The 21,302-nt window shown below is 51.3% G+C and overlaps 3 protein-coding genes across 9 annotated transcripts; 2 read left to right on the top strand and 1 right to left on the bottom strand.

The window, feature by feature from the left end:
• The first annotated feature begins 473 nt into the window (after positions 1 to 473).
• On the top strand, positions 474 to 15,590 carry klhl13 (kelch-like family member 13). Of its 3 annotated transcripts, none has more exons than XM_053846352.1 (8): positions 474 to 559; positions 2,179 to 2,244; positions 10,626 to 10,767; positions 10,880 to 11,012; positions 11,296 to 11,492; positions 11,567 to 12,362; positions 13,048 to 13,161; positions 14,648 to 15,590. In XM_053846352.1, exons 2-8 carry the CDS (start codon positions 2,192 to 2,194, stop codon positions 15,133 to 15,135), a joined length of 1,923 nt encoding a protein of 640 aa, XP_053702327.1. In that variant the 5' UTR covers positions 474 to 559; positions 2,179 to 2,191; the 3' UTR covers positions 15,136 to 15,590. The 3 variants fall into 3 exon arrangements, with proteins under 3 accessions (XP_053702327.1, XP_053702325.1, XP_053702326.1); XM_053846350.1 differs by lacking the exons at positions 474 to 559; positions 2,179 to 2,244 and adding exons at positions 6,941 to 7,224; positions 9,792 to 9,854; XM_053846351.1 differs by lacking the exons at positions 474 to 559; positions 2,179 to 2,244 and adding an exon at positions 6,942 to 7,224.
• Positions 15,591 to 16,327: 737 nt separating this feature from the next.
• LOC128748318 (leucine-rich repeat neuronal protein 4) lies at positions 16,328 to 18,537 on the bottom strand. 4 transcript variants are annotated; one of them, XM_053846972.1, is made up of 3 exons: positions 18,470 to 18,537; positions 17,548 to 17,821; positions 16,328 to 17,441 (listed from the first exon to the last, which is right to left on the bottom strand). In XM_053846972.1, exon 3 carries the CDS (start codon positions 17,432 to 17,434, stop codon positions 16,715 to 16,717), a length of 720 nt encoding a protein of 239 aa, XP_053702947.1. In that variant the 5' UTR covers positions 17,435 to 17,441; positions 17,548 to 17,821; positions 18,470 to 18,537; the 3' UTR covers positions 16,328 to 16,714. The 4 variants fall into 4 exon arrangements, with proteins under 4 accessions (XP_053702947.1, XP_053702946.1, XP_053702945.1 ...); XM_053846971.1 differs by lacking the exon at positions 18,470 to 18,537 and adding an exon at positions 18,012 to 18,346; XM_053846970.1 differs by lacking the exon at positions 18,470 to 18,537 and adding an exon at positions 17,994 to 18,346.
• Positions 17,931 to 21,089, top strand: si:ch1073-224n8.1 (zinc finger protein 16-like). 2 transcript variants are annotated; one of them, XR_008412785.1, is made up of 3 exons: positions 17,931 to 19,620; positions 19,721 to 20,903; positions 21,001 to 21,089. XR_008412785.1 is itself a non-coding variant. In XM_053846968.1 (2 exons), exons 1-2 carry the CDS (start codon positions 19,008 to 19,010, stop codon positions 20,647 to 20,649), a joined length of 1,542 nt encoding a protein of 513 aa, XP_053702943.1. In that variant the 5' UTR covers positions 17,931 to 19,007; the 3' UTR covers positions 20,650 to 20,944. The 2 variants fall into 2 exon arrangements, 1 of the variants encoding a protein (XP_053702943.1); XM_053846968.1 differs by lacking the exon at positions 21,001 to 21,089 and having other exon boundaries at positions 19,721 to 20,944.
• The last annotated feature ends 213 nt before the right edge of the window (positions 21,090 to 21,302 follow it).

Consider the following 21,302-nt stretch of genomic DNA (forward strand, 5'->3'; position numbering starts at 1 on the left):
GGTCTCATTTCGGGAGTTGACGTCTAAATAAAAACTCGTGGATGGAGGCGGATGATGCGAATGCTATTCAAGCTCTGTGTTAAATAATAAAAAATATTTGCTAATACATGTGTAAAGATCATTTTATGTCCCACACTGTACTCAAGGACAAAGTGGACATTTTATAAAATGTTTGATTCACCCCCAACCAAGCCAGAAACGACACATTTGGTCTCAGCTAATATCAAAAATGTTTTGTGTCCGTGATAAACGACACTTGACCCACGCGTTGCTGCAGTAAGAAGACATGAATAGCGTGTGAAACAGCTGGACGCGATCATAAACTCTCCAGATGACTGGAATACTTTCACACTCTTTATATAGTAACGGAAGTTTTCAGCCAATGAGAAAAGATCGCCATACTCTTTCACCAATCACAAGTTGAGGTGCTCCGTCGCGTTCAATAAGCGTTGATCCTATTGGTCAAGCGTTGGGAAGAAGGCGGGTTGAGAACAGTAAGTGGATTTGGCTGCTTGGGAGGAAAACAAGGACGCTAGTTAACATCGTCTCGTCGTCAAAGGTGAGATTTCCTCCTGTTAAAAGTTCACATGTCGGCACTGGAGGACGTGTAACATGCTATATGTGCTGCGTGTTACGTTTTCAGCAGTTCTTACCAGGTGGCAGGAGGACACTGATGATTAAATGGTCGCAACGAACCAACTAACCATCAAAGTGGTCGTTCGGCTCCGGGTTCTATTCGGTTCGACTGTTTTATGGTCCATTGATTAAGTCGAGATACGGTGGTTGACTGACAAAAGCCTGGCTGTGGTGTATACAGCTGGGGCTACTCTTTGACTTAGCTTAGCTAGTTAGCATTAGTTAGCATTCTCCCACCGGGAGCTGTTGCGACACGTCCGGTCAAAGTTAGATGAAACCTCGTAGATGTGGACCGTGGTCCGTGTCCGACACGTGAGTGTCCAGTTGCCACACCAAAACACACTTAAACGTGCGCCAAGCAGCAGGTTGGCTAGCGCGTGTTTTTGCTGAAGTTCGGGGTAAAACATCACCAGAGAGTGAAGACGACTCATCCACCCGTGAGGCAGCTGAGCTGCAGGTGCTTCTGTCAGCAGCCTTCTGCTCTATGATGCACTTGACGTCCCCCGTTCAGGACACGCAACAACTGAAGCTGCTGACAAACTAGTGCCGTATTTTAACATTTTTGTTAAACGCTTTATACCTATGGCCGTGTGTCAGTGCTTTTCGACAGCGTCCAAACGCATCAGAATTATATGACGATGAAAAGATCCAAATTTACTGGTAGTTGGCAGGTAGGTGTGTGCAACCTAATTGTCTTCGGATAGTTGGGCTATTTTTAGTAAAGCTTACTGTGTGTCTTTATCTGAGATTATATGTGAACTGAATCTCATCCGGAATTTACCCACGTCTGCAGCCCAAACAGCAAATGAACACTGGGACAGACTTGCCAAAGTGGCATACAACACTGTCACAAGTGTTTCTAAAACCTAGAACAGCCACTATCAGTGGGTTTACAAATGAATCAGTTGTGAGAAACCTACGTTTCATGTTCCACACTCATGTGTATTAAGAGTTTGTATGATTGCATGTGAGCGATCCTTCTGAAGTGATAGTGAGTTTCCCCTCTGATGGTGCCAGGATCCCTGCAGAATTACTATTTTAACAATTAAAAAAACAAAAATCTACGTCATCACATCATCTCAATCTAAAACTATGTCAGCAGTAGGGTTGGTCCATTGAGCTCAGCAGCAGTTAACTTTGGTCTCCAAGGTACTGTCTTTTGACTGAAATACTAATGAAATGTGCTTTAATGATTTAAATGGGGCGCAGAGAAGCATCGCACACACTGTTGTAATATTTGGCTGGGACACTTGGAGCTGGCTTGTCTATAGCTCCACTACTGTCCTTGGACGCGTTTCTAATTTTGGGAGTCTAATCAGAACAGCTTTGTTCCTTGTGTGAACTTATGTGGTGATCTCCAAGCTCGATTGTGCTTCCCTGGATTATGTAAGAGTGACTGGTAATCTGGAGCCAAATGATTTGTTTGGCGTGCATGACTGATTCCAGACATCTGCTGAGCACGGATATAAATAAAGTCTCTTTCAAACGGTCTGCAGAAGCCCGGGGCCGCTGGACCTGATCTAGTGTCTGTGTGTCCCACAGGATCGGTGCAGGAATGGAGCACCCGGTGCACAGAGGCGAGACACTGCTCATCGGGCTGCACGACAGGTGAGCACACTTCGTCATTGCTGCTGTAGTCGAGCCTTACTGAGTGCTTTTATTCATCTGTGCTTGTTTGAGGCTCCTCACTCTCATGTGCTGCTCTGGAGATGTGAAGGCGTTTTGTCGTGTGCAGACAGATTCTCCATGAGCTTATCGACATATCTGCGCAGTATTAGTTTATAATATTTTTATTGTGATCTGCGTTTGTGACCTTGCAGGACAGTGCAACATCTTCCCTCTTTTTTTTTAAACTTTTCAACAATTGTTTTGCTTCATTTTAGTGTCAGTGAGAATTCTCCATTCTATGCGGAGCTCTCACAGCCAGCCCCTCCCCCTTCTGCTCATGCAGATACTATAGATATATAATGGGGAGTACAGTAGAAGGCGTCCTCGAGCAATGGATAAAAGTCAATCATCTTCAGAAATATGGACATATTTTAGATTACATATTGATCATATCACCCAACAGAATGTGCCGACAGTGCCTCACTGTTAATGCCACATCCCGAGTCCCCATCTCAGGCCGGTCAGATAAACTTTAGCAACAGATAATTTGTTATGCCTTTGCAGCTGTGGCAACAAAAGTCCAAACCTAGAAAAGATATCACATATGCAGTTACTCGTCAATAACTCAAAATGGACTACATCAGATGACAATATCTTAAATTTAATCAATAATGAACCAAACAAAATGACCATAATAATCTACACTTGATCTGTTGCTTGACCATACTTTGCTGTTCAAAACTACAACTACTACTACTACTAATAATAATAATAATAACTACATCAAAGTTTATAGGGCGACCATTTATAAGTAATTAATTTTGTCAACTTGTTACAGATTCTAATTCTTCAACCTAATTCATTAAAAATACACTTTATTAGCTTATGGTGACCATTTGTGTTAATCACAATATATTTCTATATATTTCTATATATTTTCCTCCCTTCAAATATCATGCCGCCCTATATTCTTTATTCTCCCTCATTCACACTGACTGAGGTCACCAGTTCTCTTCACTCAGTATTCTGGAGAAAGAGTTCTGTTGAGCGCTTGATTCCCCTCATGTTACATCATTGTGTTTAGGGAATGTGAGTTTTGTGACTTGGCGAAAACAAGGACCCATGATCTTTTGACTGTGTGTGTGTGTCAGAGGATTGAGTGTGAGGTTTCACAAATGAGAATTGCACCTCTTGCGGCTTCTCGTGTTTACTGCAAGTGTTTTGGAGCATGGACTTCAGGATGGAGCCCACAGTGGCTGCAAGCATGCCACCGGTTTGTGTAACGTTCCTGTTGACCTGCGGGAGGTGTCAAGCACTTTAGTTGACAATGAGAACCATCCGCTGGAAGAGTCTCTGGGTTCCGGTGAAGTGACAGATGACATTGTCAGTTTCCTCCTCGACCCGACTGTCCCCATTACAAACACCACTCCTGTGGACATTCGTCATATTGTATACTCAATCTTTGTTGTGTAGGACAACTTTGTCGAACTAACATGTAGGAGCTGCTGGTCTGGTCCTCATTGGTGCATCAGAGGCACTGTGTGTTGCATCATTGTCCGGTTGATGTGCTGTTTGTGTGATCTTAACACATGGCCTTTGGAAGATAAGGAACACGGGCGTGAACACGGGTGCGTCGTACAAATCTGAATTTCACACCAGGAGGTCACAATGAATGAAATTTTCACTGTGAAGAGTGATGGCACCAGACAGGCCTCAGGCCGGAGTCAGCTGCTGCAGGACGCTCAGCTGCAGTGTCTAGTCTGTTTCTTGTTTTGTTTTGTTTTGTTTTCTTCTGGTTCTCATGCGGTTAATCAAGATTCCTGCTGTGTATTAACTGGATTAGCTGTGGCCACCAAAGACGTCACGCCTCAGAGCAAACGTCTTCTCTTTAAAAGCTCTGGAGGTAATCGTATCATCACCGATTACTGCGATAAAAGAGTGAGGGAGGGGCTGAGGAGGAAATCTATTAATGAACTGACCTGCCCTCACCTGGACTGACCTCTGGTGACCTGCTCTCAGAAGGTCCCTACCTGCATGATAGAAGGCAGAGGTGAGGTCTGAATGCTTCACCTCCTGTTTCGCTCCAGCTGCTTTGTTGTGTTTGTCTCATCACTTTTATGCTGTCACTCTTCATGTGTTCACCGTTGACAGCTGAGATGAACTCAGTTGAGGCGGTGGTTTTAGACGGGGGCGCCTGCAGCAGCTTCACTGAGACTCAGAAGAACGGGTCACATGTCGGGTGCAAAAGAGAGGACAGCAGGTGTCCCGCTGATCCTCTGGGCTTTAGAGGAGTGGGTCGGCTCTCTCCCAGTCGACCGGGACAAAGAGGGACCGGTCAGAGGTTTTATGCGAGTTGTCCTTCAGGGCAGCTGATGGCTTCTTTTCTCTTCATTTGCTGGTTTGACAACAAGAGCACTGAAGCGTGTCCCGACCAGAACACGGAGAGCCTCTGGAGCCAAAAATACATTTCTATATCAAGATGCAGGGGGAGGATTTTGCTGCGAGTTCTCGCTGTGTTGTGTGACATTTGTTGTTCTCTCTCTCTCTCTCTCTCTCTCTCTCTCTCTCTCTCTCTCTCTCTCTCTCTCTCTCCCCCCCCCCACCCCCACCTCACCCATTCTCAACCTCTGCTCATCATTTCTAAATAAGTCAGCAACACATCTGCTCCTGCATGGCGCAGTGGTCAATACACTGATAGCTGCACTGTTGACACTTTCATGGCCAGTCAGTAGAAGCAGGAAGGCAAATGAGTGATTGACTGTTAAGTGTCAGCCCAAAATGGATCTTGGTCGTCACCGTCTGAATGATGAGACTAGAGTGGACTGCCTTTATTCGGGGCAGCATACAGACATTAAAGCCAAACATTGGCATAGACAAAGCAACACAATCGAAGAAAAATTAACTAAAAAAAAAACTGCACTTAATGCATTGAGTCTCCATAATTCCATAGAATGGGTCTTGTTGTGGTGAGGATGTGAATTGTTAAGAATCTTTGTGTAAGGGTACTTTGGGTCTGCTGACCGCAGCGGTGGTCAAGAATTCATGGAGGAGTTCAAGGTTTTGATCAAAAGTGTTTAGCTGAGGAGGAAGTTCGGTGAGGATTTAGGATGTCTCCGGACTGCCACAACAACAATGGCCAGGATGCGTTTTCAGTTTAGCCTTGTGGGATACTGTACCGCCCAATGGCCATTCTGAGGTCAGAGAAACAGTGAAAAGGTCAGACATGCTGTTATCTTACCCTCAGTGATGAGCTGTGACTTCTCCTCCCAGCTGACATTGATTCATTCTGCGAGTCATGTTCCACTTCAACTGGCTTCAGCACACGGATGTCATCGGTCAGAGACAGGCAGCGGTGAGCTGAAGACACAGTGGCATGTTCATCAAAACGTCGCTTGTTTTTTATGTGGACTAAGAGCTATGCTTGATGAAGAAGGTCAGAGCTACTGAAGTGTTTTATTCTCTCCTCTCTGCTTCTGCTAGATCAGAGCCACAGTGGGTGTAGGTTTTTGTTCCAACCAATCATGAGGACACCTTTTCATCAATCAGGTGTCTTAGGAGCGTGCAAGATCGGTTGGAAGAAAAACCTGCACCACCCCGGCCTTTTGAGGTCCGGTTTGGACACCCCTGTATGATGTGGCTGTTGGCTGGGGGTGATGTAACACCTGCGAGCGGTTTGGTGTCGGTCGAGGCGACTCGGTGCTAAATGCCGGAAGCTATGTGTAAAGCGCGATGCCACACGAACATGATAAATGCCGGGTAGTGACTGATTTTTTCCCAAGTTACTGAAGATCACCAGATTATTCATTGATCATTTCTGACGTTTGGATCTGGACTTCACTGGTTAATATCTTCTCGATCTCACTCACTTTTGTTCAAGGTGTTGTGAGAGCAGCGTTGATCAATCAAGACGCTCCGTATTACGCAGCTGGTTTCCACTATTTCATTGTCAATTAAACATGACAACACTCTTTCATGCTTAGTTTTGGCTGTGAAACACCACATTCTGTGACAGCCATGGCAGAGGTCCGTCACCTGTTCATATCTGAGGTGACGATGACTCGCAGTGTCATGAAGTGACAGAGAAATAAAGTGGTCAAGCCAACGGTTGTAACTCGGGTGTTGCAGGGCTGATGATGACTCCTTGAGACGTGCTTCATGGTGGGTCACAAACCAGCTATTTTGCACTGAGCGCCGCCAGCTGAGGAGAAAAAAAGGACATCGCCTGAGGTGCGAGGCTTCACAGCATGGGGCGAATCGCACTCAGGCCACCCGAGACAGAATTCGCAGTGTGAAAAGCCCCTTAGTCCAATATAGCCTCCTCCTCACTAGCAGTTAGCGCAGTTGTACTAGTATCACTATTGACAGCTGATCATGACGAAACCAAGGTCACGGCGTCACCCGCTGTTGCAGTTTAATCAAGCTATTGCCATCATCTGCCATCACTGATTTGGCGCCATATGTTGTGTCCATGTGGTCTAGAACCATCTCTGTCGTCAGGACTTGATCTCGGAGTTGCTGTCGTGAGAAATGATCTGTACATAGTTTTAATAAGGGTTTGTTGTTCATACAATTCCATCCTCAGTTTTAGCTTTGTCCACCAGGTGGCAATGTTGCTCTGCCCCTTAGCTTGGCCTGATGGGAAGTTCCCCCCTCCCACCGTGAATGCACCAGTCAAGCCATTGGTCCTGAGCCATTGCTGCTGCTGCTGCTGCTAGAATCGAAGGCTGGACCCCCGCCGGCCCGCTCCGGTGCTGCCGTCGCCGCCGCTCTCCTCCCCGTCGCTGGTGTGGGCAGAGTGGGATGGAAGAGGGAGTCTGGGATCTTTACAGGGAAATGCTTTTTGCTGCTGGATCTCCTCCGGCACCATTCTGGTGACAACAACATGCCGTTAAAATGGAAGAGCGGTTCTCCTGTCAGCTGGAAATTCCCGGTGCCAGTTCTTAAGACGTCCAGGTCCTCACCGCTCTCGCCCGCTTACATGTGAGTAGCAGCTGGTGCATCTCTCAGGACGGGATATTTTAGCCCGCCAGAGTTGAACACATCTGTTTTATCCAGCACTTATCGGGTTAAGTTGGACCGTTCTGCTGGGTCCAGTGTGTTCAGCTCGGCTCTAGTGTGGCGCCTCACCCAGCTCTCCTGCCCTCCACCTCGCTTGTGTTTATTTGGGATCAGGGATCCAGCAGCTTGGGAGGAGCCTGCCTTTGTCAGGCTGTCGGCTCGACCCGTTTAGAAGCTATTGTCATGTGTGCAGGGGGGGGAGGGTAGACCTGCTCCATCGCCTCGCACAGCATCTCTGTCAGCGCTTCACCTCCCTGGTCCACAGAGCCCGGTTCTGGCCTGCTAGCCTCGAGCATGGAGGTTCCAGCATCAAAACCAAGGCTCTGGACTTAATCCAGTTTATTGTCCCAGATTAAGGGATTAATCTGGTAGTGAATAAATATTTAAAAACGTCTTACTCTGCACATCTGTCGGATCACCAGGTTCTGAGTGCAGAAACAACATGGAGGTTTGACACGGCTGACGCCTCACTGAGTGGTGTCGCTTCACTGAGCTGCCTGAGGTTAGAGGCCTTGCTCAAGGACACCTCAGCAGCCCTCACTCTGACACAGCCTTGAAGTGAACACCTTCTTCACCTCATTCTGATGTGGGTTTTGAACCCACGGGGCGACGTGACACGTGTGAACTCTGAAACAATTCCAGTGCCCTGAGATGAAGAGAGGGCAAGTCATTGTGTTTGGGTTCCTTCCTGAAGGTCATGTGACATCCGTGTGCGGGCACAACCCTCACTAATATTGTGTTTCATAAGTGCTGAGGATACTTGGCCATCAGCCGCTTGCTTGGTTCTCACACTTTAATTTCCTGTTGTTCACAATGAAACCTACTCTGTGTTTTCTTATGGATGTACACTGAGAGGCTTCTGTGTTGTCGCATGTGAGCCACAAATGGATTCAGTCAGCTTCATCTTGTGGATTTCTGTGTCACTTGTGAAGCCTCTCCAAACATCGTCACACTGAAGCTCCCACACAGCAGCTCCATGACAAGTCGATAACGCCACCTTGAAATACAATGTAAACAAGCCTCAGTTTTTTAGTAGTGAAGTGAGTAACCCGAGGCTCATCTCTCCATACAACATTATTTGTGCTCCTTTTACCGCCTACATCTCCTGCTGTTCTGACTGGACCAAGGGGAGTTTTCGCATGAGCATGTTGTTGTGCTCCAGATTACAGGCTGGTCTGTGGTCTGGGCTCTTTTTAGAACTTAACAGTCCGTCGGGTCCGAGGTATTTTTAACTGCCAGCGCACCGGGTTCTGCCCGAGTCTTCTCCGTGGCTCAAGGGTTTGAGGCAGAAACGCTGGTGAAGGGGTTTACGCACACAGCTGTCACAGCAGGATCTAAATTTGGAGTGTTGCAGCTGAGCACATTTCACCCAGGTTCCACTTGGTCGTCCGGACGACTGAAGTCCTTGAAACTCGGCTTGTTCCTCCGTTTTGTCAGGCTCAGCACTTAACGTGCACGACTGCTGTTCATTAATCACCTCCGTGAAGGATTCATGCTGAGCGTTAATTACTGCAGACTCTGCGGGACTCCGGGCGAGGACCCTCCGTTAATGTCAGCCGCCAGTCACTTTTCTGATCAGAATTAGGAAGAGAAGCTGCTCCTCCGCTCTTCTGTCTCAGCAGATCCATTGTGCCAGCTGCTGACAGCTGTGGCTCAGTCTGTCTGTCCGTCTGTCTGTTTGTCTGCTTGTTGCCGATGTTTTGAGCACCAGTCACTTTTTTTACTGCCCGTCTGTCCCCAAATAAGGTGCTGCGACACTGGTTTGCCAACAGTGTGGGCTGTACTCCCATCAAAAATGGCAGACTGGCGTGTTAGCAAGCTAGCATTCGCGTTTTGAAGGTGCAGATTTTCACCCACGTTCCTATTCCTGGTTTGATTCTCCAGGTTTCCCAGTGAACACCCCTCAAGTAGAAGTGTGTGAGTGTATCTGTGAGAGTTGCTGCCACATGTGCTGTTGACCTGTTAGCAGTTTCTTGTAGTTTGCTTGTCTTGTACTTGCCAGCTTGGTGTACTCCACGCCGCTTTCATGTCTGGCACTAGAAAAGCACTCAGAGAGCACAAACCTCAGCCAAGCTGCTTCAGTTTTAAAGGATATTTTGTCAGTGGGTGGTTATGTCGGGGGTGGACTAAACCTGCTTGGTGGATTTTGTGCTCTGAGTGGGCGTTTCTAGTTTTTTATAGGGACACCTGTACACGACAAGAGTCGCCACGGCCAGTTTCCTCTTGAGATCTATGATGGTGCGCACTAGCACAGCTTGAGGGCTGAAGTCCCACCCTGTTGGTCTGGAAACAAAAGCAATAGTTGGACTCACCCAGGCCACACTAGAGGGAGGAGTGTTTTCTGTGTGACTGTCCTGTCACTGCTGGCTTTCTTCTCAGCTGGCCAGTTCAGCAGCCCTCTAAACCTCAGGCAGTGCCGTTCTTCTCCTGTAGGGGGCGTCTGGGTGTCTCAGTCCAATTCTGCAGCTGTTTTCTTTTCTGTCCGGCAGCTACCAGCACTCTTTTGTGGTGTGGACATCCCACTCTACTTGTCCGACCTACCAGCAGACCGGGTAAATGGACCGGTACACGTCCCGTGCTGTGTCGTTGTTGTGACCGCTTGACCTGTGCCCATTGCTCCGTCTCCAGCTGTGATGGTGGTAGTTGATCTTCTCCTCATCATATGATCCTCATGACTGACCTCATAGTGAAACCGTGCTTCCTTCCCCGCGGCATGTTGGTGTCACAGCGCTCCGCTCTGTCTCGCACCCTTCACTCCAGGAGGCAACCTGTCAAACATGTACACGTCATGGTGGCAGTCGACAAAATCAACCTCCGTCTTGTCAGCTTCGCAGCGCTCCCTGTCCAAGCCTGCCCTTTAGAGTGATCCTCCTCTTTCATGTCTTCATAACAAGAAGCGGTCGATAAACCTTCTTCCATCAGCTCTTCACCACAGCAGCAGTCATTTAGAGTGTCAGCCGTTTCACATCCTCACCGTCGACGGCAACGCAACATGACCAGGTGTCAGAATTTCTGACACAATTCTAGTGATGAAGAGATGAAGTTTTGTTTGTTGATGACCTGGTCCTCTCGCTTTAATGAGCCACAGCCATACTGAAGCTGCTCGAGCTCTGAGGCTACTCACGGACCAGCAGTCAGGTGAAGTGGACCGATCGAGACCGAACGTTCAGACTCGTTGGTAGAATCTGTAAGGTGTCAACATGTCCTGCTCCTCTAAAGAAACCTTTTGAGTCTGATGACACCAATGTCCATGTAGAGCCAGCAGAAGCAGTGCCTCCTGACGTGGACCTCTCAGTCTATAACTCTGTCTTCTGTGGCCTCAGATCTCTGGTGGAGGACGACGACGCTCACATGAAAGTGGCTCTGGGCTACGGTGACATGGGCATCTCTGCCCACCTGCAGGCCTCCAAGACTGGAAACACTCGCTTCTTCACCAGCAACACGCACAGCTCTGTGGTTCTTCAGGTGAGACACTCATCCCAGCTCCTTCGCTCTCCTGCAGCTCCTGAGCTTTGCTTGTCCTAGTTTAAATCGATAGTGAAAATTGTGCCGACTGTCTTGTGTTCTCGCACTGCAGGGATTCGACCAGCTGAGGATAGAAGGTTTACTTTGCGACGTCACGCTGGTGGCTGGAGACGGAGACGAAGCGTTCCCGGTCCATCGGGCGATGATGGCGTCGTCCTCCGACTACTTCAAAGCAATGTTCACAGGTGAGTCGGATGGTGCGAGTGGGCCGATGCATCATTTATTCATGCCCAAGACTGTCCCGGTTCTGTCAGCCTGGCTCTCTACCTGGTCCTCTGCATCTTTCATGAATGCCGCTAAATGCCCAGCAGGAGATGGGCCTAGTTCTCCGTAGCCCTATGTTCAGTCATGTCGTGTTTCATAGCTAATCCTCTGTGATGTTGCATGAAGGCGTTGACATGCTTCTCAAGCACGGTCCAGATGTTGGCACCTCATCCGCGCCTCTGTCTTGTGACCTCCCTGCTGCAGGTGGAATGAAGGAGCAGGACCTGATGTGCATCAAACTTCACGGCGTGAACAGAATCGGCCTGAAGAAGATCATCGACTTCATCTACACTGCAAAGCTCTCGCTCAACATGGAGAACCTGCAGGACACATTGGAGGCTGCCAGTTTTCTGCAGATCCTGCCTGTCCTGGACTTCTGCAAAGTCTTTCTCATATCAGGGGTGAGAAGCTAGAGGCCCGGCTGGTCCAACCAAGGTCCAGGTTCTCACGTCCGTGCGTGCTCTCTGTCCCACAGGTGTCTCTGGACAACTGCGTGGAGGTGGGGCGCATCGCTAACACGTACAACCTGACGGAGGTGGACAAGTACGTCAACAACTTCATCCTGAAGAACTTCCCGTCGCTGCTGGGCACCGGAGAGTTCGTCAAGCTGCCGTTCGAGCGGCTGGCCTTCGTTCTGTCCAGCAACAGCTTGAAACACTGCACTGAGTTGGACTTGTTCAAGTCGGCGTGCCGCTGGCTGCGATATGAGGACGGCCGAATGGACTACGCATCCAAGCTGATGAAGAACATCCGCTTCCCTCTCATGAACCCTCAGGAGCTCATCAACCACGTGCAGACAGTAGACTTCATGCGCACGGACAACACCTGCGTCAACCTGCTCCTGGAGGCCAGCAACTACCAAATGATGCCGTACATGCAGCCGGTCATGCAGTCGGAACGGACAGCAATCCGCTCGGACAATGCCCACCTGGTGACACTGGGTGGCGTCCTACGCCAGCAGCTGGTGGTGAGCAAAGAGTTGCGTCTGTTCGACGAGAAGGCTCACGAGTGGAAGGCGCTGGCGCCCATGGACGCGCCGCGGTACCAGCATGGGATCGCTGTCATCGGGAACTTCCTGTACGTTGTTGGAGGCCAAAGCAACTACGACACCAAAGGAAAGACGGCGGTGGACACGGTGTTCCGCTACGACCCGCGCTACAACAAATGGATCCAGGTGGCGTGCCTTAATGAGAAGCGGACCTTCTTCCACCTCAGTGCGCTCAAAGGTCACCTGTACGCCGTGGGAGGACGCAACGCCGCCGGAGAGCTGGGTGAGTCCGGTTTTGTTGTTCGCACGTCGCTACATCTGTGACCTTCTGAGGGCGGGGAAACAAGATGAGCATCAGAGCTGAGTTGACCTCCTGTAGCAGCCGCGCCTGCAGTCACTGCTCCACATCTGTACTTATTAGCCTGACAGGCGCTCGACCTCTGACACCAAGGTCTGCTGCAGCTGACTCAGGACACAGTAATAACCAGTCTGATCCTCTCTGGGATCAGGAGGCACGAACACAAACTGGTCACTAGTTTTGCACGACGTCTGCTGTCCCTCAAATCTGGGGTCTGGTGGAGCCTCATCTGGCTGATTCAAAACTTCCTGCAACGTGACGCTGGTGGTGGAAAGAGACTGCTTCATTCACGTCACCTTTGCCCAGCAAGTACTGTCCACCTAGACCAGGACGTCTGCTGGACGTTTGATTACTGTGGCCACTCCGAAGCATGATGATGATGATGATGATGATGATGATGCTGCCACCTCATCTGTGTGCTCATTGGATTGACCAGTGAAGTTGCCGTGAGCCACTGAAGTGTGTTAATGTGTGTGTTAACTTGCCTGTTAATGCGGAACCGGTTTGTGTTAACATGCATGTACGTGCTGCTGTTTGTCGTCTGCCTTTCAGTCTTGACCTACTTTCCCATCTCTCCCGTCTCCCCTCCACCCCCCGTCTCCCCCTGCAGCGACCGTGGAGTGCTACAACCCGAGGACGAACGAGTGGACGTACGTGGCCAAAATGAACGAGCCGCACTACGGCCACGCGGGGACGGTCTACGGAGGCTACATGTACATCTCGGGTGAGTGGAGCGCTTCTGAAGCTCTTGTTTGCTGGACACACTTATTTCCACTCAGCAGTACAGACACTTTTTACGATGCTACCACAAGACCTCTGTGATGACGTTGCGGCGTCAGATTGTTGGAGCATTTCTTGGGAGGCGTGATGAAGCGCTTCCTCTATTCCTGCCTGCGTGAGCCGAGTCACACTAGGCGCGTCTCTCCGAGTCAAATGGTCTTTTGTGTGTTGTGCCGTGACGTGGTGTGTTACCGTGAAGGCCGACAACACCCTTCAACACTGATTGGTATTGGTTTATTCGTGGGTGTCTGGCGGGGGGAGGAGGAGGGAGCTTTTGTACCAATGATGCGGCCCCTGTCACAGTTAATCAGATCACATGGTGTTTGGCACCGCCGGCCCGCCAGAACCGATCCAGTCAGCTGGATAAACCTGACAAACACAGTCAGTTTGTTACATCTGCACACAAGCCGAGTCCAGACCGAGAGAGCCTGCCGCAGACCCGAGTCTCACAAGGGTTTAGGTGGAAATGAAGGTGGTTCATGGCGCCGTCTTCATCACTGTCGTGGCCGTGAAGCGAACGGATCGCTGCTCTCAGCCTCTCAGCCTGCGGGCGCTCCCGTCCAAGTGCATGCTGGGACTCCTCTTTATTTAGATCCGTCCCTGCAGACGTGTCCTGGTTCCTCCTCAGTCTGGCCATTCATGCTCGCCTTGCGCTCCCCAGTTGTTTGCAGCGTCTCTGTCTACTCCCCAGTAGAGCTGGTGCTGAGCCTGGGTCAGACCCCTTCACCCCTGTTCTGATGCTGTGATGCAGAGTCACGGGTGGCTGAAGGTCCGGCGCTGGTGTTTAGCACGGTGTAGGTACCAAATGTGTCCTACCCGCCGCGGAGTGATGACGTCACATCCGCCTTATACAATAACTTTATGTTTTAGTGAGCCAGAGGAAATTGAAATACAGGATTTCTACCATATGCGTAGCATTTATTTCCACAAAATACAATGTTTGTCATCGGATCGTTTGCGAAGTTTATGTCCCTTATGACGCGTCGTGATTGGCTGACATGTACGGAGCTTTGTTTTTCTTTGATATCGCACAAGAAATCACAATAGTCTCCACAGTAGGCAGTTATACACAAATATATTTTTATTTGTAAAAACAATATCCCGTACGTGTCAGCCAATCACGACGCGTTGTTTCGCAGTCTGCGGCGAAGAATGGACATAAACTTTGCAAACGATTCGATGACAAACATCGTATTTTGTGGAAATAAATGCTACCCACGTGGTAGGAAGCGCCTCGAAATTCTTTTTCAAATTCCTCTGCCTCATTAAAACATTAAAAAAATATATATATCGTATATGGCAAGTGTGACGTCATCACTCTGCGGTAGGTACGACACGTTTGGTAAGCGGACAGATTTGGTATGGTCTCCCTGGGACAGTCATGTGCTCACTCACCATGGACTCACTCACTCTCCTTCCCTGTCCGACAGGAGGAATCACTCATGACACGTTCCAGAAGGAGCTGATGTGTTTCGACCCGGACGCAGACAAGTGGACTCAGAAGGCGCCGATGACGACGGTGCGCGGCCTCCACTGCATGTGTACGGTGGGAGACCGGCTGTACGTGATCGGGGGAAACCACTTCAGAGGCACGAGCGACTACGACGACGTGCTGAGCTGCGAGTACTACTCCCCCGCCCTGGACTTGTGGACTCCCATCGCCGCCATGTTGCGCGGCCAGAGCGACGTGGGCGTGGCCGTGTTCGAGAACAAGATCTACGTGGTGGGGGGCTACTCCTGGAACAATCGCTGCATGGTGGAGATCGTGCAGAAGTACGACCCCGAGAAGGACGAGTGGCACAAAGTCTTTGACTTACCCGAGTCGCTAGGCGGGATCCGGGCCTGCACGCTCACAGTTTTCCCCCCGGAGGACCTTTCGGGCTCCCCGTCCAGAGAATCGCCACTGTCGGCGCCTTGATGACCAGAGAGGGGGAGCTCGCCGACCCCTCCCCCACCCTCGTCCTCTCACACAACCCACCTACAGACGTTTGCACTTCCTCATCCAGCTCCATCTGAACGACTCTAGTTCCTGCGCTGAGGCTCTGCCGCACCCTCCCCAAACGACCAGGTCCAGTTTACTGGCAGCGACTGGATCCAGGTCGTGGGTCGGCAGGTCGCTCCCAGTTTCTGGCAGGACGTTCCTCGACTTGAAAAGTGACTTTGCAAATCAACTTTTCTACCTGATGTCTGGACTCTTCTTGTCCCCCGAGACGAGCAGTCGACTGTGGTGAACCCGGAGTAGAGCCGGGCTGGTTTCTAACTCAGGGCCCCGGCCCCGTCTGACAGCTTCACTCTTTCCTGCCGTCGCTCCGAAACTGTTGACGGCGTTTTCTAAATTTAATAAACCTTTTCAAAGTACAGCGCGTGGTGTCCTTTCTGCTGCTGATTCTGCTTTGTTCAGGGGGGTCCAGAGGCTGCTCAGGCTTCTGCAGGTCCAGAATTCATCGGCCACTGCCGAACCAAAGCCGTCACGGGTAGCCAGCCTGACCTTGGACCTCTGTTTCCTATGAGACCAGAACCAATTTATTTGTTAATCCGCTCTGGTGTTTCCTTTTCTCTCTTCGTCAGTGAGCTGCTCCAGGCGTCCATACGATCCAGAAGAGACTGAGACTCTGATCAGATCTATGCAAGCAAGTAAACAAGTTTAGATTCAACAAATCGTCCCTACAGCCCCCTCTAGTGAGCAGAGCAAGAAGTGCTTGACAAAAATTTCAATCGCCCCATCTGGTGTTAGGAACCAGTACTGTACCTTCCCCACAGTTCTGATCACCAGTCAGCTGATTCACTGAAGTCTCACTTATCGGTCTGACTCCAAGTCTGGAGCTGTAATTCATCTGCGTCAATATTAATCTCAACACAAGTCGTTCCCGTGACAACTGCCTGGCAGTTACCTGACCTTCGACCTTTCAGGTCAAGCGCTCCAAGGCCACTCTTGAGCGACCGCGGGTGGCGAGTGATGGTGACGGATCTCAGTTTATCAGACGCGAAGCATATCGCACACGAACGTTCCATCGCCTGCAGTCGGGTCTTCTCCTGTCCCCTCGTGTCATTATTTCAATATCCAGCAGGGGGCAGGCAGATCGCAAACGAACTCCGCGAAGATTCGTAAGACTTTATTTATTAATAAACCTGGTTCTGATGAGGGCAACACATTCTGCTTGATCACACACTCACAGATGACTAAACATGTGTCAACACAACTGCACCGAAATTCTCCTTAGTCATGGTTTCGCTAGCACATCTGGACAGTGTGTTTCATCCATGGTGTGAGTCAGAGAAGATTCCAGCACGACAGACTGATCCATTTCATACCGTTCCAGGGCTCCTCCGTAGGTCATGTGACCTGCCTCCAAGCTTGTGCGAGTGAGCAGCTGTCTGCTTCCTGAGTTTGCTGGGTCCATGTCGCGGCAATTGCTACTACATTTTGTCAACACGGAAGTTAATGAATCGCAATGATGTCATGATGACAACATGACGCTACGTCACCTTTGACCTCATTAGCCGTCCTGAACTGAGGCCATGGAGATACTGTTGCCCCCCTTGTGACGTCTCCTGCCGCCCCAAATGGCAGTGGCCAGCAGGAGGAGCAGCAAGAGGCCCAGCCCTCCAGCGATGAGTCCGGCCCTCACAGCCACACTGCGGCTCCTGGGTCGGAACATCGTACAGGACTTGCCGCTGACCCCTGCATCGTTCTCAGCGACCACGCAGACCTCTGATATCTCCTGGATGTCACCGACCCCCCCGTTCCTCTGGTTCTCCCCGAACCTTCGCCTCTCCTCTCCTCCCACTGTCACCACGTACCCGGTCACGTGAGAGTAGGGGGAGCACCACCGGACCAGAACCTCAGACCCGTTCCAGGACAGGCTGAGCTGGTCAGGAGGGTCGGGCAGTTGGTTGTAGAGGGTGAAGCCGGGACAGCGGCAGCCGGTGGCGGCAGCCAGCTTGTCGCATGGCAGCTGGTTGTCCACGCAGCGATCATACTTGCACCTCTGGAAGCTTCTCCCGTCCGTCGATGACATCGGACGGGGTGGAACTGTGGAAACCGGGTCCAGTGTGTCGTAATAATCGTCTGATGGCAAAGCCAGAGCCCGGGAGTCTTGAGAGCCCAGAGCAGTGCTGAAACTCTGGACCTCTGATGTCACAGTGGGACTTGAACCTCGGATGAGCGTCACTGCGACCAGCAGCATGGAAAGATGGCCTTCCCCAGGGGGCGCCATCGAGTCTCTGGGGAAACATGTCAGTCAATCAGGGTGAACATTTTTAGATTTGTGTGTGAGCATACACATGTTTCTCACACACACACACAAGTGATACTTGTTAAATGTCTAACCTGATGTGTTGAATCTGAAGTCTGACTCCCCTTCACGTGGATGGTTCCGGTTCTGGACTGAATGGCCCCGGCGTCTCTCCAATTCCGGAAAAGTTCTGGCGTCGACTGCCCAGGTCTGAAGTTGACTGAAGCGCCTGGAAACTCGACACCGAATTCCAGCGAACAAACCTCCAATTTTCACCTCTCCAGAACCTCGTACCGCTCGGCTCAGTGTCTCGGACCCTCCGGAAGCTCCAGCGCTGAGGCTGCCAGTGAAACACTCTGCGGTTTTGTGCTGAAACACATTTCACATTCCAGAGTTACACAACTTCAGCAGAGCCGCTACACGCCCGGCTCCAGGACACTCAGTGCAGTGTTCTGGTCCAGTTAGTGAGGAGCAGCTGCTGACACACACACACACTCACTCACTCACTCACTCACTCACTTACTCTCACACACACACACACTTTTTTTATCCAGAAAACCTTTGTCATCATCTTCTTCATCCGTGTCCTGCGCGTGTGCACAGCACGTTCCAGGACCAGACTGAAAAGGTAATTTCCTCTGTCAGTGCGTTTCAGGCTTCAGTGACACAGCAGAAACACCGGGACACTCAGCCATGAGTCAAACGGGCTTCACCAGAACCAGATGTCCACGCCACATCGCGGGCCGGGTGATGTGCATGAACCCAAGCTGTGTCCGACGCGCGAGGATGAACGCGCTTCTTTGTGACGGGGGTCGAAGGTCATGACGACAGCGGACACGTTGGTGTCGCGAGCTGATGGTCTGCTTTTGATTCGATGAGTCAGCGGGCGCATACCACGACACAGCGCCCCCTGCAGCCTGAAGCAGCGAACAGGTGTTTTCAAAAGAACGGGAACAATTTGGCCCGATCACAACATGACCTGTTTTGAAGTCGACGACGGAGGTGGAGTTATTTTACCCTGGACTTTGTCTTGCAGATCAGCCTCAGGGTCTAAGCGAGACAGAGTGCAAGATTGGACCACCTCGATGGCACACGCAGAACACACACTCCTCTGCGTACACTCTCAGTAACCCTACATTCATTAGTTAATCCTCTCGGTACCAGAAGACGTGAGGCATCAAACGCACATGCCAGCCTGCCAGACGTTACGCAGGGCTTTGTATCGTCGATGTCGTCACAATCTTGCGACGGGCCTCAGAGCAAAACAGAGAAGTCGGAGAACCGGACCAAGCGCGTATCGAACTTGTCCAGTGCAACTGTCTGATTGTTGTGTTTGATCCAGACTCATCTTCGGCCTTCGGAACAGTGTTCCCCAGAAAACAATCGAAAGGTTCAGTTGTGTTTTTTTCTATTTCATTGCTGTAGCTAACTGGCTAATGCTAATGTGCGGGCCCTCAACGGCACAAGCAGCAAGTTCCATTCTTCCCGACCGAACGACGAGTCCAGTTTAGATGCGACAGCAAACACGTCGAGCATTTGAGTCGCGGTTTTAGTGATGACTTCCAGGCGGACCGGGTTTTCCAGCACCGACTCAGCGATCCACCGTAAACAAAGTGTCTCCAGTCTGTCGGACAGAGCGGACTCCAAGTCCATGTTCGGAAACATGACGGTGACTTCGCTGAGATCCCGACTGGCTCCGAGCATCCAGGCCGCGGTGGACACTCTGCTGGGCGAGGTGGTACTGGTTCTGAATGAGACCCAGCAAGAGCTGGCCAACAAGGAGCAGGAGAACCAGCGGCTGAAGGTGCGGCTGGAGGTGTCGGAGCGGGAGCTGAAGAGCCTGCAGGAGTGTCTGTGTAGTGCTCAGAAACTCATCGACCAGCTGCAGGTTTCGTACCCACAACCGCAGTTCACCCCGTCCCTGTCTTCCATGGCTTCCATGGCAGCCAGTTTGGACAGGAACCACCAGAACTCCAGGGGTGTGAATGGGGCCGGGGTCGACCTGGGTCTGGGTGGCGCTGTGGAGGAATCCCTTCATGGTTTTGGGTCCAGAGACGACTTCAAAATGTGCCAGCTGTCGATCCAGCCGGACGGTTCTGTGACCAACCACAGCTTGGACTCATTCTCCACGGGAAGCGACCACATCTGCTCAGACACTGGCAGACCAGGTAAATATGACCTTTGCGCTGATGAATGACCCGGTTCTGTGGACCGGCCCGTGTCCTTCAGGGTCTCCTCTTTTGATGCAGATCTTTTTCTGTCTCTCAGACCAGCACCATCCTCGGGCACCAGGGTCCACTTTTGTGGTTAAAGAGGAGCATGGACACACTCCAGGACCGGTCCTGTCCCAAGGGAAGGAGTCCACCTTGGGGAGTGAGACTAGAGTGGGTGAAGTAGATCACTCCTCTCAGACTGTAGGGGACCTCAGCTACGGTCCACTGGGTGAAGAGGGGGGATCCCACCGACCCTTTCCTCACCCATCACAGCGCCACCATAGGCAAGCGGCAGAGTGTGGTTCTGCTCTGGCAGGAGCCGAGGCACAGAAAGGTGACAGCCAGTCTCCGGGGAGAACAGAGGACTTGGCCGGACCCTCGGAGTCTGCGGCAGAACCCCCCGCTGACCGGCCTCACCACTGCCTGGAATGCGGGAAGACATTCCGTCTGATCTCCAGTCTGAAGAAACACATTCGGATCCACACGGGCGAGAAGCCGTACCCCTGCGGCGTCTGTGGCCGAAGGTTCCGGGAGTCCGGAGCCCTGAAGACCCACCTCCGCATTCACACTGGCGAGAAGCCGTACTCCTGCTCGGAGTGCGGCACGAGCTTCAGACACTTGGACGGTTTGCGCAAACACCGGCGCACGCACACTGGTGAAAAGCCCTACGTCTGCGCCATTTGTGGCAAACGTCTCAGCCGCCTGCAGCACCTGAAGCACCACCAGCTGATCCACACGGGTGAGAGACCCTGCTGCTGCCCCTTCTGCAACCGCAGCTTCAAGGAGCCAGCGGCGCTCCGCAAACACGTGCGCACGCACCGGGACGAGGGCGGCCACATGAGTCTGGCCGCGGAGGACACGGACCCTGATGCTCTGGAGGACATGAACAACCTCCACCCTGCAGCTCCCTCCCCCCAGATGAGGTTCGGCGAGTGGGGCGGGGGCGGCGACGACGACGACGCCTCAGCTGTGGACTGTGTGTAGCTGCCATATCCTGCCAAATACACACGCTTGTCTGTGGCCAGCAGTCATTTTGTGTCAGCGTGTGACAGCAGTTTTACCTTTTTGTGAAAGTGTTTTCTACGTGCCGTGCTGAAACAGTGATGTAACTTCCACCTTTTTTCTTCTCCGTGATGCGAGTTGATCCAGTGACAGGCATCTGGTAGTCCCTGCATGTGGGTCGGACCGGGACCAGGATGTCCCTGCATGTGGGTCGGACCGGAACCGGGACTGGGAGTGTGAGTGAATCATGTTTGTGTTGTATTAAAGAGCTGATTCCTTCCAGCCTGAGTGTCTCCTTCTAGATTCATCTAGCTTTTTTCCATGTGGCTCCAGAGAAACTTCAGGCTTGACCCGGATATGGGCGCCCTCCGAGATGCGTCCTCCTCAACACATGTCCACTCGGGGGCGCCATAGAGTCAAGCAGCTGCTGTGTTCTGAGGGAGACTCATTGACAGCACTTCTGTCATCCCGGTCGCCTGGTCACTTTCGTCCACCGATGAGTCACGTGATGATGTGATTGTTTTGTCGAACACGCACGCGCGACCACACTCACCAGGCCTTCAACCTTCAAGGTAGGAGACCTTTCATGAGGTCCTCCCCTGGGTACTCGAGCAGCTCTACGTGCACTGTGTGGC

Source organism: Synchiropus splendidus, chromosome 17 (genome assembly GCF_027744825.2).
Source record: "Synchiropus splendidus isolate RoL2022-P1 chromosome 17, RoL_Sspl_1.0, whole genome shotgun sequence".
NCBI lineage: Eukaryota > Metazoa > Chordata > Actinopteri > Syngnathiformes > Callionymidae > Synchiropus > Synchiropus splendidus.

Excerpts from the sequence above, each read along its gene's own strand:
- si:ch1073-224n8.1 (XM_053846968.1), top strand. The coding sequence starts at position 19,008 with ATGACTTCCAGGCGGACCGGGTTTTCCAGCACCGACTCAGCGATCCAC. Across the intron at positions 19,621-19,720 it reads CTCAGACACTGGCAGACCAG|ACCAGCACCATCCTCGGGCA; the intron begins GTAAATATGACC and ends TCTGTCTCTCAG.
- klhl13 (XM_053846350.1), top strand. The coding sequence starts at position 7,127 with ATGCCGTTAAAATGGAAGAGCGGTTCTCCTGTCAGCTGGAAATTCCCG. Across the intron at positions 9,855-10,625 it reads CCGACCTACCAGCAGACCGG|ATCTCTGGTGGAGGACGACG; the intron begins GTAAATGGACCG and ends CTGTGGCCTCAG. Across the intron at positions 12,363-13,047 it reads CAACGCCGCCGGAGAGCTGG|CGACCGTGGAGTGCTACAAC; the intron begins GTGAGTCCGGTT and ends CTCCCCCTGCAG.
- LOC128748318 (XM_053846972.1), bottom strand. The coding sequence starts at position 17,434 with ATGGCGCCCCCTGGGGAAGGCCATCTTTCCATGCTGCTGGTCGCAGTG.